The 15,548-nt window shown below is 38.7% G+C and overlaps 1 protein-coding gene across 1 annotated transcript in view; it reads left to right on the top strand.

Annotated features, from left to right (window-relative positions):
* ADGRA3 (adhesion G protein-coupled receptor A3) overlaps positions 1 to 5,620 on the top strand; it is a 129,353-nt gene extending 123,733 nt beyond the window's left edge. The window contains exons 17-19 of the mRNA XM_037829505.1: positions 1,892 to 2,037; positions 3,886 to 3,981; positions 4,123 to 5,620. Of these exons, the coding sequence (XP_037685433.1) occupies positions 1,892 to 2,037; positions 3,886 to 3,981; positions 4,123 to 5,365 (1,485 nt within the window). The 3' untranslated portion in view covers positions 5,366 to 5,620. The remainder of the gene's footprint in view (positions 1 to 1,891; positions 2,038 to 3,885; positions 3,982 to 4,122) is intronic.
* The last annotated feature ends 9,928 nt before the right edge of the window (positions 5,621 to 15,548 follow it).

The following is a 15,548-nucleotide window of genomic DNA, read 5'->3' as shown; positions in this document are numbered from 1 at the left end:
TTGGTCATCCTTTCAGAATGAGGATTTTTTTTTTTTACTTACCTGTAATAATTGTAAAAGAAGAAATAATAAAAAAGGTAGCAAGTATTTTATTGATTAAGAAAGCTAGATTGTGTCCTTAACGCTCCAAAGGCACATGCATTTATTCTTCTTAGAGTAGATTTTAAACCCCTTAACCTACACATATCTTCATCTAGAACGTCTTCAGCTCAAATTGCTTTAATAACAGATGATATGACATATGATAAACATACAGCCTATCACCCACTGTGATGTAACTTAATTAGTGAAATCATTTACATATGTTGTAAGTACCTGCTATTTATTGAGCACCTATTATGTGCCAAGTATTGTGCCCATTAAATCCCTTCAAAAACCCTAGAGGTGGCTGGTGACACTTCTCTCACTATTCAAATAAAGAAACTTAAGTTTAAAGAGGTGACATGATTTCCTTGAAGCCACATACACAATAAATAATACTAATACTAATAATACAGATGTCATTCTTATAAATTGCTTATCATGTACTAGGCAATGTGCTAAATGCTCCATGTAACTATCTTATTTAGCTTCACATTACCTTCATGTTATTCTCGGTTGACAAATGAGGAAACCAATACATGAGATGTTAAACAATTTTGCTAAGATCACACAAAAGGTACGAGATGGATGTCAGATTTAAAACCGGGCAGCATTTCTGATTCCAGAGCTCACCCTCTTCACCACCACGTTATCTGCGGGTGTCTGAGCTTGTACCTCAACTTACCAGGCCTGGGCCAGGGGACCTGATATCACCCCCTGGGGAGGGTAGTAGGTACGGGCGTGAGTGCCCTCTGCAGCCCCCCCGAGCCTGGGGAGCGAGGTCAAGGCAGCTCCCTCTTCCTCACCCAAAATGTCACGGGCAGGGGAGGCTTGCCGGAGGAAACCGCCTTTCTCCCAACTGCCCTTTCCCCACTTCCTTATCTTACCCACTCACTCCCTGGTGCCAAGGCCACTCCTGCCACCGCCAGCGCGCATGCCCGTGGCCAGAACTACCCCCGCCCCGCTGCAACGGCTCCGGCGTTCTCTCAGAACCAATCCTAGCCCCTATCCCTTCAATATTGCCATTTAAGGCTGCTTCACCTCTTTTCCAGCCCTGCCCTTCTTACCAGCCTATATAACCTGTAATCACCCCTGAATAAATCTCTTTGGCGCATACTCCTACTGGATGAAGAGTGTCTTGTCCCTATCGCCGCCCTCCATACCTTGCACGCCTCCCGCCGAGGACCCCGGCCACGTCCTCCGCCTCGCCCTCGCCTCCGGGAAAGAGCCCCCGCCGCCGGTACCCCTTGAGCAGCCCCGAGAGCTGAGGGCTTAACTACCGGCCGCCCCTCCCCCTAGAAGTAGTAACCGCGACCGCAGTTATCTACCATTACGGTATATAAAAGCTCTGAATTAGAACTCAGGTTTCTCACTCTAAAACGTATTCTCTATGCTGTGGCTTTCACCCTCTATAGTTAACCTCTGACCATTATGTTGCTTCTTAAAATGGGGTTTTGAAATCGAACTCATAATTCATAACATTTAGTTTAACTTTGTCCTGGAACCAATTGAGTGGTACATTACGGGTTATCTGTGGGTATAAGTTACCGTCTGTGGGCCTCCTGGATCCAGCCTTTGGTTCATGTATTGGAGGACATAATCCTCTCTCTTATGGCTGTTAGAGTGCTTTATTTCCTAAGCAGCAAAGGGGTTAGTGCTTAAAGTATGCCTTCAATCTGGTTTTGAATCAGAGTTTTGGAAATTACTTACCAATCATTCTGATAAGCTTTGGTGGGAGCTATTACACTTAATGCTTGGAAGGGGAAGGGTTTTCTTCTTTGAGTTTATTCTTAATTTTTTTTCCTTCTAGGTTGGGATAATTCTTCATTATTCCACTCTTGCCACAGTCCTATGGGTGGGAGTGACAGCTCGAAATATCTATAAACAAGTCACTAAAAAAGCTAAAAGGTGCCAGGATCCCGAGGAGCCTCCACCTCCACCCAGACCAATGCTCAGGTATCCAATACTTTCATTGACTCTATTACATTAAATCTTAGTTAAATATTTTATTTGCCTAGTTCAAAACTTTGTCATAAGCAATGACAGAAAAATCCTGAGAGAACATTTGAAAATAAAAGAATGGTCTTAGAAGCCAGGCTGCCTGGTTTTGAGATTTAGCTCTGCGCCCTCCTAGTCTCCTGTACCCTCTCTGTGCCTCCTTTAGCTGATCTGTGGATTGCGGATGGACCTACCATGGACAATTATGAGAAATAAGTGAATTGAGATGTAAAGCACTGAGATGGATTTAGAGGTTTGTGGAAATGTTAGCTATTTTTATCTTCTTAAGGGCCGATGGCTTTGATTTTAATCTACTAAGCGTTTATCAATTTAATAATTCTCTAAGAAGGCAAAATATCTTGACTTACTCAAGATGATAAAAATTATAAGCCAGATTATCATGCTAGATGATCAAAAACTATCGATGGAGGCTGAGTTTATTGACTGCCTGGCTTTGATACTCAGCACGGGGCCAGAGGCTTAATGAAGACATCCCTGCCATTGAAGAGTTTACATCTTTGGAAGGAGACAGGCATGTGTAAACCGACTGTAATAAAATGTTCAAGAAACCGTAGTGGAGACAGTTTCTTAGAGCATGCAAAGGAAGGACTCATTAATTTGGGAGAATTACTTTGGGGTGGGGTGTGGCTTGAGAAAATGCTTGGCACTGGCATGAACCTTGATGTGGGACTGGAGCAAAAGGAGGAGGTGGCACTCCAGATACAGGATTTTGTGGTGAGCTGAGAGAACATGGAGATATGCTGTTTGGCTGGAACCTAGACTAGTGTTTGGTGTAGATTGGCAGTAATTCAGGGTATAAAGAAAGCCATGGGACCATATTGAATTATGGGCAGCCAGTGAAGATTTCTGATTACGGGGTCTTTTTTTTTTAAGATGGCATTAGCACAGAACATAAATTGGCTTAGCTAGGAATAAGAAATTGCACTGAGGTCACTAGAGTAGTCCCGCCCAGTGAGGACTAAAACCAGAACGATGGTATAGAGAAGAGAGAGGGACTTGGGACAGTTTCTCTAGAACTGATGACCAACTAGATATAAGATGCGTGGGAGAGAGAGAAGGTTAAGAATGGCTGTCAATTGTCTATTCTAGTTAGCTGGGGGTACTTTGGCAGATGGTACTTCCATTATCTGAGAAAATAAGTATAGTGTAGGTACGGTAAGTAGAGGGCAAAGCAGGCAGGTGGCACAGTTTATTACTGCTTCTCTCTCCGGGGCTCTGGCTCTTCTCTGTTAGCTTCTGTGTCTTTTTTGCTCTCATTTAGGACTTCAGTAAGAGGATTGAGACCCACCTGGGGCTTGCCGCAACTGAAATAACCTAATCAAAAGATCCCACCCCCAGGAAAGGATTAGCTTTAAGAACATGGTCTTCTGGGATCCATATAGCTTCCAACCATCACATAGGGGTTAGGAATCGAACATACCGTTTTGTGGAGTACAATTCAGCCCACTGCTAACTTTCAACTTTCCCACCTGCTTCTAAAAGAAGCAGGTTCCCCTTGAGAAAGTGTAAGCAAAGCGTGTGTATATAATAGCTGAGTGTTACCTGGCCTGTCCACAAGATGGCAGAAGTTGACCAGCTTTCTTCCTCAGAAACTTGAATAGCTTTTGTGCTTTAGGACATCCAAAACACGTGAACAAATTGTCTTAAAAAAAAAGAAAAAGCCTCTAAGCATTAACTCTCAACTTACTGGAGTAAGAATAATAGATTATCTTTTTGAAGCACTGAGATATGATGTACACACCTTAAAAAATTGGAGTTATGAGCTGCTATTCCTCCTTCTTCCAGGTTTTACCTGATTGGCGGTGGTATCCCCATCATCGTTTGTGGCATAACAGCAGCAGCAAACATCAAGAATTATGGCAGTCGGCCAAGTGCACCCTAGTGAGTATTTTGTATTCTCTCTCTACCTGACCCAATTGCTTCTCCCCTAAATATTTCACAGGCTCTGAGGTTAAGTGGAAATTCCTAAGTACTTTGTTGAATTATGTAGCATCTGAGTTGGTTCACCATTTTCTTTCCTAGTTGCTGGATGGCGTGGGAACCCTCCTTGGGAGCCTTCTATGGGCCCGCTAGCTTCATCACTTTTGTAAACTGCATGTACTTTCTAAGCATATTTATTCAGTTGAAACGGCACCCTGAACGCAAATATGAGCTTAAAGAGCCCACCGAGGAACAGCAAAGACTGGCAGTCAATGAAAATGGTGAAATAAATCATCAGGATTCAATGTCTCTGTCCCTGATTTCTACATCAGCCTTGGAAAATGAGCACACTTTTCATTCTCAACTCTTGGGGGCCAGCCTCACTTTGCTCTTATATGTTGCTTTGTGGATGTTTGGGGCCTTGGCTGTTTCCTCATATTACCCTCTGGACCTGGTTTTTAGCTTCTTTTTTGGAGCTACGTGTTTAAGCTTCAGTGCTTTCATCATGGTTCACCATTGTGTTAACAGGGAGGATGTGAGACTTGCTTGGATCTTGACTTGCTGCCCGGGACGGAGCTCGTATTCAGTGCAAGTCAACATCCAGCCCCCCAGTTCCAGTGGGACAAATGGAGAGCCCCCCAAGTGCACCAACAGCAGTGCAGAATCTTCCTGCACAAATAAAAGTGCATCAAGCTTTAAAAATTCCTCCCAAGGTTGCAAATTAACAAATTTGCAGGCTGCTGCAGCTCAGTGCCTTACCAGTTCTCTACCTTTGAACTCTATGCCTCAGCTGGATAATAGTCTGACAGAACATTCAATGGACAATGATATTAAAATGCATGTGGCACCTTTAGAAGTTCAGTTTCGAACAAATGTGCACCCAGCTCGCCATCATAAAAACAGAAGTAGGGGACACCGGGCAAGCAGACTCACAGTCCTAAGAGAATATGCCTATGATGTCCCAACAAGCGTGGAAGGAAGTGTGCAGAACAGCTTACCTAAAAGCCGGCCTGGCAGTAACGAAGGACATTCACGGAGTCGGAGAGCTTATTTAGCCTACAGAGAGAGGCAGTACAACTCACCCCAACAAGATAGCAGTGATGCCTGTAGCACACTTCCCAAAAGCAGCAGAAACTTTGAAAAGCCTGTTTCAACTAGTAGTAAAAAAGATGCATTAAGGAAGCCAAGTGCAGTGGAACTTGAAAGTCAGCAGAAGTCTTATGGCGTCAACTTGGCCATACAGAATGGACCAGTTAAAAGCAGTGGGCAAGATGGACCCTTGCTTGGAACAGATAGCACTGGTAATGTTAGGACTGGGTTATGGAAACACGAAACTACTGTGTAGCATTGGTGGGCTTCCTCAACAGACTTCTGTAGAAATTGTGACATTCACATTCCTTTAAGCTACGAACATTAAAAAACAGTTTACAGCCCCCTTAGAAATTCAAAAGAATTTTGTATAAACTGAGTTTTGGATTTTATTTTATATCCCCTAATTGTTGCTTTTTTATTAATTAAAAGAAAAAAAAAAAAACAAAAAAAAAAACTAACAACTCCTAAAGCATTATTTTAATTGTCAGAGCACCAACCAGGACATTGTGGGAATCTGAAGTGTCATTTCTTAGAATCTGTAATACCTACTTAACATTTCAGGCTTGTATTTAATACAATAAATAGGTGTTTGTCACTGTGTCAATGTTATATTTTAAAGGCATTTAGTTCCATTTTAACAAAATTTATACATTGGGATATTTTAATGGAAATTACATAAAAATCATTACCAGTTATTTTGCATGGTCAGTTCCACTAGTTATGGCATATAAATCAAAAGTTGATTAGATTGGTGTGTTTTATAAAAGTATTTTTTTTAATTTTATTTTTTTAATTAATTTATTTTTTTAATTAAATTCAGTTTTATTGAAATACATTCGCACACCATACAGTCATCCATGGTATACGATCCACTGTCCATAGTTATGCGTTCATCACCACCATCTATCTCTGAACATTTTCCTTACATCAGAAAGAATCAGAGCAAGAATAAAAAATAAAAGTGAAAAAAGAACACCCAAATCATCCCCCCATCCCACCCCATTTGTCCTTTAGTTTTTATCCCCATATAAAAGTATTTTTAAAGCTGCAGAGTTTTTAAAAGATCTCACAGAACGTTTTTGGAAAATAGTAATACCTAAAAACTTTTCCTATATTTTGTTACCTTTTCCATATCATTTTGGTCCTATTAGTATTTTTCAATGCAATTTTATTGAGATATATTCACACAGCATAGAAACCATCCAAAGTATATAATCATTGGTTCATAATATCGTCATATAGTTGTGCATACAGCCCCATGATCAAATTTAGAACATTTTCATTACTCTAGGAAAGAAATAAAAATAAAGAAGAAAACATTCTTCCCATACTCCTTATTCCCCCCTATTATTGACCCCTACTATTAGTGTGGTACATTTGTTACTATTGATGAAGAATATTAAAATATTACTGTTAACTTTAGTACATAGTTCGTGATAGGTACATTTTTTCCACATACCCTTCTATTATTAATTCCTTATAATATAGTATAGTACATCTGTTCTAGTTCATGAAGGAACTTTTTAGTATTTGTACAGTTAATCACTGGCATTGTCTACCACAAGATTCACTGTGTCATGTATTCCCATGTTTTAACCTTCAACTTTCTTCCTGGTAACATACATGACTCTAAACTTCCTCTTTCCATCACACTCACACACCATTCAGCTCTGTTAATTATTCTCACAATACATTCTACTGTCACCCTGTCCATTTTCAGACGTTTGAGTTCACCTTAGTTAAACCTTCTGCATATATTAAGCAACCACTCCCCGTTCTTTAGCCTCATTCTGTATCTTGCTAACCTATATTCTATATTTTATGTCTATGAGTTTACATATTATATTCATATCAATGAGATATAAAATAATTGTCCTTTGTGCCTGTCTGACTTCACTTAATATAATGTCCTCAAGGTTCATCCATGCTGTATGCTGTTCCATGCTTCAGGACTTCGTTCCTTCTTACTGCTGAATAATATTCCTTTATATGTATATGCCATATTTTGTTTATCCACTCATCTGTTGATGGACACTTGGACTGTTTCCATGTTTTGGCTATTGTGAATACCATTGTGAACATTGATATGCAAATGTCTGTTCATGTCCCTGCTTTCAGAACTTCTGGATATATCCCGTGTAGTGGGATTGCAAGGTTGTAAGGCAACTCTATACTTAGCTTCCTGAGGAACCACCAAACCATCCTCCACAGTGTCTGTACCATTTTACATTCCCATCAGCAATGAATGAGTGTTTGTGTTTCTTCACATCCTCTCCAACACCTGTAGTTGCCTGTTTGTTTAATAGTGGCCATTCTGGTAGCTGTGAGACGGTATCTCAGTGGTTTTGATTTGCATTTCCCTAATAGCTAGTGAAGCTGAGCATCTTTTCATGTGCCTCTTAGCCATCTCATTTTCTCTTTGGAGAAGTGACTTGTCCTTTGCCCATTTTTAAATTGGGTTGTTTGTCTTTTTATTGTTGAGTTGTAGGATTTCTTTATACATACTGGATATCAAACCCTTCCTATTAATATTCTTTTAAACACTGTTGTGACCTTTCATTGGTTTGTACTTAGGGTTAATTTTTTTTAATTCAGTTTTATTGAGATACATTCACACACCATATAGTCATCCAAATTGTACCATCAGTTGTTCACAGTACCATCATATAGTTGTGCATTCATCACCTCAATCTATTTTTGAACGTTTTCCTTGTACCAGAAAAAATGAAAATCAGAGTAAAAAAATAAAAGTAAAAAAGAACACCCAAATCATTCCCCCCCTCCCACCCTATTTTTCATTTAGTTTTTTGTCCCTATTTTTCTACTCATCCATCCATACACTGGATAAAGGGAGTGTGATCTACAAGGCTTTCACAATCACACTGTCACCCCTCAGAAGCTACACTGCTATACAATTATCTTCAAGAGTCAAGGCTACTAGGTTGCAGTTTGATAGTTTCAGGTATTTATTTCTAGCTATTCCAATGCATTAAAACTTAAAAAGTGTTATCTATATAGTGCATAAGAATGTCCACCAGAGTGACCTCTTGGCTCCATTTGGAATCAGTCAGCTACTGAAAATTTATTTTGTTTCATTTCACATCCCCCTTTTGGTCAAGAAGATGTTTTCAATCCCATGATGCAGAGTCCAGATTCATCCCTGGGAATCATAGCCCACGTTGCCAAGGAGATTTACACCCCTGGGTGTCAGATCCCACATAGGGGGGACAGCAGTGAGTTGCACCCGCAGAGTTGGCTTAGCTAGAGAGAGAGGGCCACATCTGAGCAACAGAGAGGCACTCAGGGAGAGACTCTTAGGCACAATTATAAGCAAGTTTAGCCTCTCCTTTGCAGTAATGAGCTTCATAAGGGCCAGCCCCGTGATAGATGGCTCGGCACATCAAACCACCAGTCCTCAATGTTTGTGAGAACATCAGCAACAATCCAGGTGAGGAAACCCAACACCTCTGCATTCTCCCCCAGCTTCTCAGGGAGGCCCTACATATATATTTTTATTCTCTGCCCAAATTACTTTGGGCTGTGTCTCTATTTCACACTAACCTTTGCAAATCTGTCAGTTCTCACTTCCTATTAAAAGTTCCATGTAATTACGGTATTTGAACAAACTGTGCGAGTTAAATTGGTTAGGAAATATAGATCTTGCACCAACTAAACATCTCTTCCCTTGGTCTCACATGGGATTTGAAGTTTTAAAACGCAGTCAGTATTGTCTTTTACCCTTTGGCCTGATTTGTCCTAGTCCTAACCACATCTGCTTCATTCGTATCTCTTTTTCAGCTTTTTAAAATAGTTGCTATATGTGCTAATACTGACATTTATATCTGCTGAGTTCTAGCTCTGAGTTTCAGGTATCTCACAGATACCCAAAGTTCCAGGGATCGATCAGGTTATACACAAAGGGATCAGCATCTCGGAATCTGGAGATAGCTACTACAATTCAGGAATAGATGTGACTGCTGTAAGAGCTTACAGTCTAGGGACCGTTACAATAAGTGTTCTCCTGATAAGCTGTGCTCTAAGGTTCAATTCTGAGTTTACACATTGTAATTAGTCCATATTGGTGAGGCATTATAGTGTTTGCCTTTGTTTCTGGTGTTAGGTTTAATTTTCTATTTATTTTTGTTTGTTTGTTCCAGCACCTATCTTATTCTGGAGCATTAATGTAGAGCTACCATACAAAGTTAACAGTCATCTATTCCAGATTCATCACTGTTGGTTCTTCTCCTGCTCTATAGCTAAAGGTCCTTTAGGTTCATTGCAAATTACTGATATTTAAATTCCATTGCAGAAGACAAAACTGGCTCTGATCCAGAAGTTGTAACTGGTGGTTGAGCTTGCTGATGCTCTGCAGGCTTTAAGCATCTCCAGTCCCGAAGCTCCCTGGGCTCTAATCCTGGAATGGTCTTGAAGGCCACACTGGTTCTGCCCTGACTCCTTTGGGCATTTGCTTCCCTCCTCATGTGAGACAACACCTGAAAAATTGGCACAGCTTAGGTCTATTTTCAGCAGCATCCCAAAAGTTGGCCAGATCAGGGAGCATGATTCAAAAGTACCTATTCAGGGAATGCTAAAAGAGGAACTTAGTTTGATATATATCTAAAATGTAAGAGATTCACTGCTTACTTACACAAATTAATTCGAGATGCCACAAGAGCACTCACTGTAGTGTGAATGTCCACTGTTCATTGGGATACTGTATTAGAAATACATTATTTTGCTTTGCAATAATAAAACTGATAGTTCTGTTTAAGCATTTTTTTTCCCCAGGTGTTTTAGAGATTTTTTTCTTTTTTGTTGCAACCAAGCACGTAATTTTGCCATTTGTATACTGAACTACCTAGCCCAGGGTCTCCTGCTAAGTTGATGAACATTTGCAGGATGTTTAGAAATGACAAAGGTAAGTTAGTAAGAAAGGGATTAAGTAATTCTTATTTTTATTTTGTTATTTTTACTAGAGAAGTTGGAGGTTTACAGAAAAATCATGCATAAAATACAGAGTTCTATATACCACTCTATTATTAATAACTTGCATTAGTGTGATAATATTTGTTTCAATTCATGAAAGAACATTTTTATAATTGTACTATTGCGGTTAGCAGAAAGAAGATTCCACTAAAAATGTAAGGGGTTTTGTTACTCATGATATAGAAATGGATGAGTGATGATTTTGTACATTATATTCTAAGAACTTGATTGAATTAAAATTTGGTGTTTGTATAGAAAGTGAAAAATACGCTATTCTCCCCATCTTTGTCATTTGTGGCTTATAGCTTGTTGCTGGTTGAGTTTTCTCTATTTTCCATAGAATCATAGACTGTTAAGAGATGTTTTGGTTTTCTTAGAGATCAGCTCATCAATTTTCCTCATTTAAAAAATTTGGCAAGTCAGGCTCAAGGAATTTGTGAGTTGCTGAACATGCCAGTAAATTATGTCTTCTCAAGGGCTAAGATCACATTTCCTGATACCAAATTTTATTGCACTACATTTTATTCCTTCTCAAGGTGATCACTCATGTTCTTCAGTGTTTATATATATTTTAAAACTTTACTCGCATCATTGTTTTGTTTGATTTTTAGATTCATAATAAAGTCTAACTGTGATGATATTCTAGTAAAAGAAGCACACAAGATTTATTCTTTTATTCCATGACAGTTTTTTTTTTTAAATCATGCTGTTATTCTGTGTTACACTACCTGTAACTTGAGTGGAAAAGCTAGCATTACATGCTAGCCTGTTATTAGGTAACAATTAGAAATCAAGTTTGTGCATGGGTATTTTTTTTTTTTTTTAATCATCATTTTATTGAGATATATTCACATACCACGCAGTCATACAAAACAAATTGTACTTTCGATTGTTTACAGTACCATTACATAGTTGTACATTCATCACCTAAATCAATCCCTGACACCTTCATTAGCACACACACAAAAATAACAAGAATAATAATTAAAGTGAAAAAGAGCAATTGAAGTAAAAAAGAACACTAGGTACCTTTGTCTGTTTGTTTGCTTCCCCTACTTTTCTACACATCCATCCATAAACTAGACAAAGTGGAGTTTGGTCCTTACGGCATTCCCAATCCCACTGTCACCCCTCATAAGCTACATTTTTATACAACTGTCTTCGAGATTCATGGGTTCTGGGTTGTAGTTTAATAGTTTCAGGTATCCACCACCAGCTACCCCAATTCTTTAGAACCTAAAAAAGGTTGTCTAAAGTGTGCGTAAGAGTGCCCACCAGAGTGATCTCTCGGCTCGTTTTGGAATCTCTCTGCCACTGAAGCTTATTTCATTTCCTTTCACATCCCCCTTTTGGTCAAGAAGATGTTCTCCATCCCACGATGCCGGGTCTACATTCCTCCCCGGGAGTCATATTCCACGTTGCCAGGGAGATTCACTTCCCTGGGTGTCTGATCCCACGTAGGGGGGAGGGCAGTGATTTCACCTTTCAAGTTGGCTTAGCCAGAGAGAGAGGGCCACATCTGAGCAACAAAGAGGCATTCAGGAGGAGACTCTTAGGCACAAATACAGGGAGGCCTAGCCTCTCCTTTGCAGCAACCGTCTTCCCAAGGGTAAAACTTATGGTAGAGGGCTCAACCCATCAAACCACCAGTCCCCTATGTCTGTGGTCATGTTAGCAACCATGGAGGTGGGGTAGGCGAATACCCCTGCATTCTCCACAGGCTCCTCAAGGGGGCACTACATCTTTTTTTTTTTTTTTTCCTTGTTTGTCTTTTTTCTTTTTTCTTTTTTTTTTTTTTTAACTTTCCCTTCTTTTTTCAAATCAACTGTATGAAAAAAAAAGTTAAAAAGAAAACAAACATACAATAAAAGAACATTTCAAAGAGACCATAGCAAGGGAGTAAGAAAAAGACAACTAACCTAAGATAACTGCTTAACTTCCAACATGTTCCTACTTTACCCCAAGAAAGTTACATAATATAGCAACATTTCAGTGAACTTGTTCCTACTACATCCATCAGAAATTAACAGACCATAGTCATTTCTGGGCATCCCCAGAACGTTAAATAGCTTATCTGTTCTTCTTGGATTATTGTTCCCCCTTCCTTAATTGCTCTCTACTGCTAGTTCCCCTACATTCTACATTATAAACCATTTGTTTTACATTTTTCAAAGTTCACATTAGTGGTAGCATATAATATTTCTCTTTTTGTGCCTGGCTTATTTCGCTCAGCATTATGTCTTCAAGGTTCATCCATGTTGTCATATGTTTCACCAGATCGTTCCTTCTTACTGCCGCGTAGTATTCCATCGTGTGTATATACCACATTTTATTTATCCACTCATCTGTTGAAGGACATTTGGGTTGTTTCCATCTCTTGGCAATTGTGAATAATGCTGCTATGAACATTGGCGTGCAGATATCTGTTCGTGTCACTGCTTTCCGATCTTCCGGGTATATACCGAGAAGTGCAATCGCTGGATCGAATGGTAGCTCTATATCTAGTTTTCTAAGGAACTGCCAGACTGACTTCCAGAGTGGCTGAACCATTATACAGTCCCACCAACAATGAATAAGAGTTCCAATTTCTCCACATCCCCTCCAGCATTTGTAGTTTCCTGTTTGTTTAATGGCAGCCATTCTAACCGGTGTTAGATGGTATCTCATTGTGGTCTTAATTTGCATCTCTCTAATAGCTAGTGAAGCTGAACATTTTTTCATGTGTTTCTTGGCCATTTGTATTTCCTCTTCAGAGAACTGTCTTTTCATATCTTTTGCCCATTTTATAATTGGGCTGTCTGTACTATTGTCATTGAGTTGTAGGATTTCTTTGTATATGCAAGATATCAGTCTTTTGTCAGATACATGGTTTCCAAAAATTTTTTCCCATTGAGTTGGCTGCCTCTTTACGTTTTTGAGAAATTCCTTTGAGGTGCAGAAACTTCTAAGCTTGAGGAGTTCCCATTTATCTATTTTCTCTTTTGTTGCTTGTGCTTTGGGTGTAAAGTCTAGGAAGTGGCCTCCTAATACAAGGTCTTGAAGATGTTTTCCTACATTATCTTCTAGGAGTTTTATGGTACTTTCTTTTATATTGAGATCTTTGGTCCATTTTGAGTTAATTTTTGTGTAGGGGGTGAGGTAGGGGTCCTCTTTCATTCTTTTGGATATGGATATCCAACTCTCCCAGCCCCATTTGTTGAAAAGACCATTATGGCTCAGTTCGGTGACTTTGGGGGCCTTATCAAAGATCAGTCGGCCGTAGATCTGAGGGTCTATCTCTGAATTCTCAATTCGATTCCATTGATCTATATGTCTATCTTTGTGCCAGTACCATGCTGTTTTGGCAACTGTGGCTTTATAATAAGCTTCAAAGTCAGGGAGTGTAAGTCCTCCCACTTCGTTTTTCTTTTTTAGAGTGTCTTTAGCAATTCGAGGCATCTTCCCTTTCCAAATAAATTTGATAACTAGCTTTTCCAAGTCTGCAAAGTAGGTTGTTGGAATTTTGATTGGGATTGCATTGAATCTGTAGATGAGTTTGGGTAGAATTGACATCTTAATGACATTTAGCCTTCCTATCCATGAACATGGAATATTTTTCCATCTTTTAAGGTCCCTGTGCATGGGTATTTTTATGACTAGATTTATATACTTATGTAAATACATATTAATATTCCAAGTCATTAATATGTCACAACTAACTTTGATATTTTGCACTTACATGTAATTTAATGTAACTCCATATCCATGTTCAGTAAATTTATATAAGTAAATAATAACCTTCAACAGATGCTAACTTACATATAGATGCTGAGGTTTAGATTAGGCTCATTGTTTAGAAAGAATGATATTTAAAACCTGTGGATGTATGTTTTTCAGTCATTGGGTTCAGAATGCAAAACTGAAGTTGGTTGAGATCATAAAAATGATGAAGCGTCTGATGTAGGAATGAAACTAAATCATCAAGGAAAGTGATGCATATATACAACAATCCAATATTTGAAACAAATATTCATTCTGTTTTTCTTTTCCAATTCCTAAAATCACTTAGTTATTTTAATATTTACTCAAGTCCTTTTATCTGAGAGATAATTCAGTTATATACAGTTACTTAATGGTGATGTTTTCCAAACTTGAGTCACTCCATCACTTTTACCAATTTTACCCTACTTTCCTTAACATAAACACTATCATAGAAGTCAACTTACTTATTTTTTAACTGAAATATAAGTGATAATAAATCCAATAGATTTATTTGTGTAAATAAACTCCTTAAGTAGAAATTTGCAACTGTTTATAATCTGTTGCTTGCTTTTGGACAAAGATGAGATTGTAATCAATAAGATTCTATTTTTTTAGTTTTGGTATTTATTGTCTAGAATCTTCTTCCTAACTTATCTAGGGCCCCCAGTCTATAACTAGGTCTTATATTGACTATTGGAGGCTTCTGGTGAGGGATGATATTGAGCTATTGTAGGCATTGATTGATAAACCCACATTTGCACAGCATATCTCGAGAGCTCTTCTAGTTAGTGCTTTGTGTGTAGTTCCTTATTCACCACTGTAAGTAGATTAGTGCTGGTCTTTCCATCTCCTTGGTGTGCCCAGCTACGTATAAGCTGAAGTCCTAGGTAGCCTTTGGCCATAGTTTTTTTTCAGTCTCCTTCATTTGGGGATGCCAGTAGCTCAGGGATGGTGACTGAGTGTGAACTTACAGGACCATAGTCTTCAGAAGCCCCTGTTTGTGTAATCAGAGACAGAGCACTCCCTTCTCTTAAGAGAGTTGAATACTAGAATTAATTCCTAGCCAAAATTTCACTAAATTTTCATTCAACAAAATTTTGTTTCAAGCTGTTTGAAACATGTAATTGTGTCATGTTTACAAAATGGTGGAAGAAAAGAGAGAATATCTGTGTATGTGTTTAATCCTTTATCTGCTGCTGCCTTGGGAAGATGCTGATGAAGACCTTTTTTTTAGGTATTCTAAGGATCTCCAAAAAGTTCAAAATATTTTCAGAGGGCTTTTCGGATGCATTCTTAACCAGGTTGTTCAGACATTGTAGAGAATCCAACTAATCACATTTTCGATTCTGCAATCATTTTGTTCATTCCGTCTCTGCATATAATACGGATGAAGATTTGCTGTACGGACAAGTTTAGATTGTTCAAATGAGCAAATATATATGCAAGATATGATTGCTTGCAAAGCCATGTCTAGTCATGTGAACCAGCTCACAGATTTAAAATTGTGTCAAGAAAGATTTCATGTGAAAGCAATGAGTTCCGGTACTAAACAAGGTGTTTGTTTTATCCATCCCTTTGTAAAATTCAGTAAAATTGTCAATTTAGTCATGAACCATGATTGACAATTTTTACTGCTTTGTTAAGTACCTTTAAAAAGCTTTCATGTTATGTGAGAGTAAATTACTGTTAAAAAATGTAACATTTCAGAG

This window comes from Choloepus didactylus, chromosome 3 (assembly GCF_015220235.1).
Source record: "Choloepus didactylus isolate mChoDid1 chromosome 3, mChoDid1.pri, whole genome shotgun sequence".
Lineage (NCBI taxonomy): Eukaryota > Metazoa > Chordata > Mammalia > Pilosa > Megalonychidae > Choloepus > Choloepus didactylus.
Note: the sequence above shows the minus strand (reverse complement) of the source record. Positions and strands in the feature narration are given on the sequence as shown.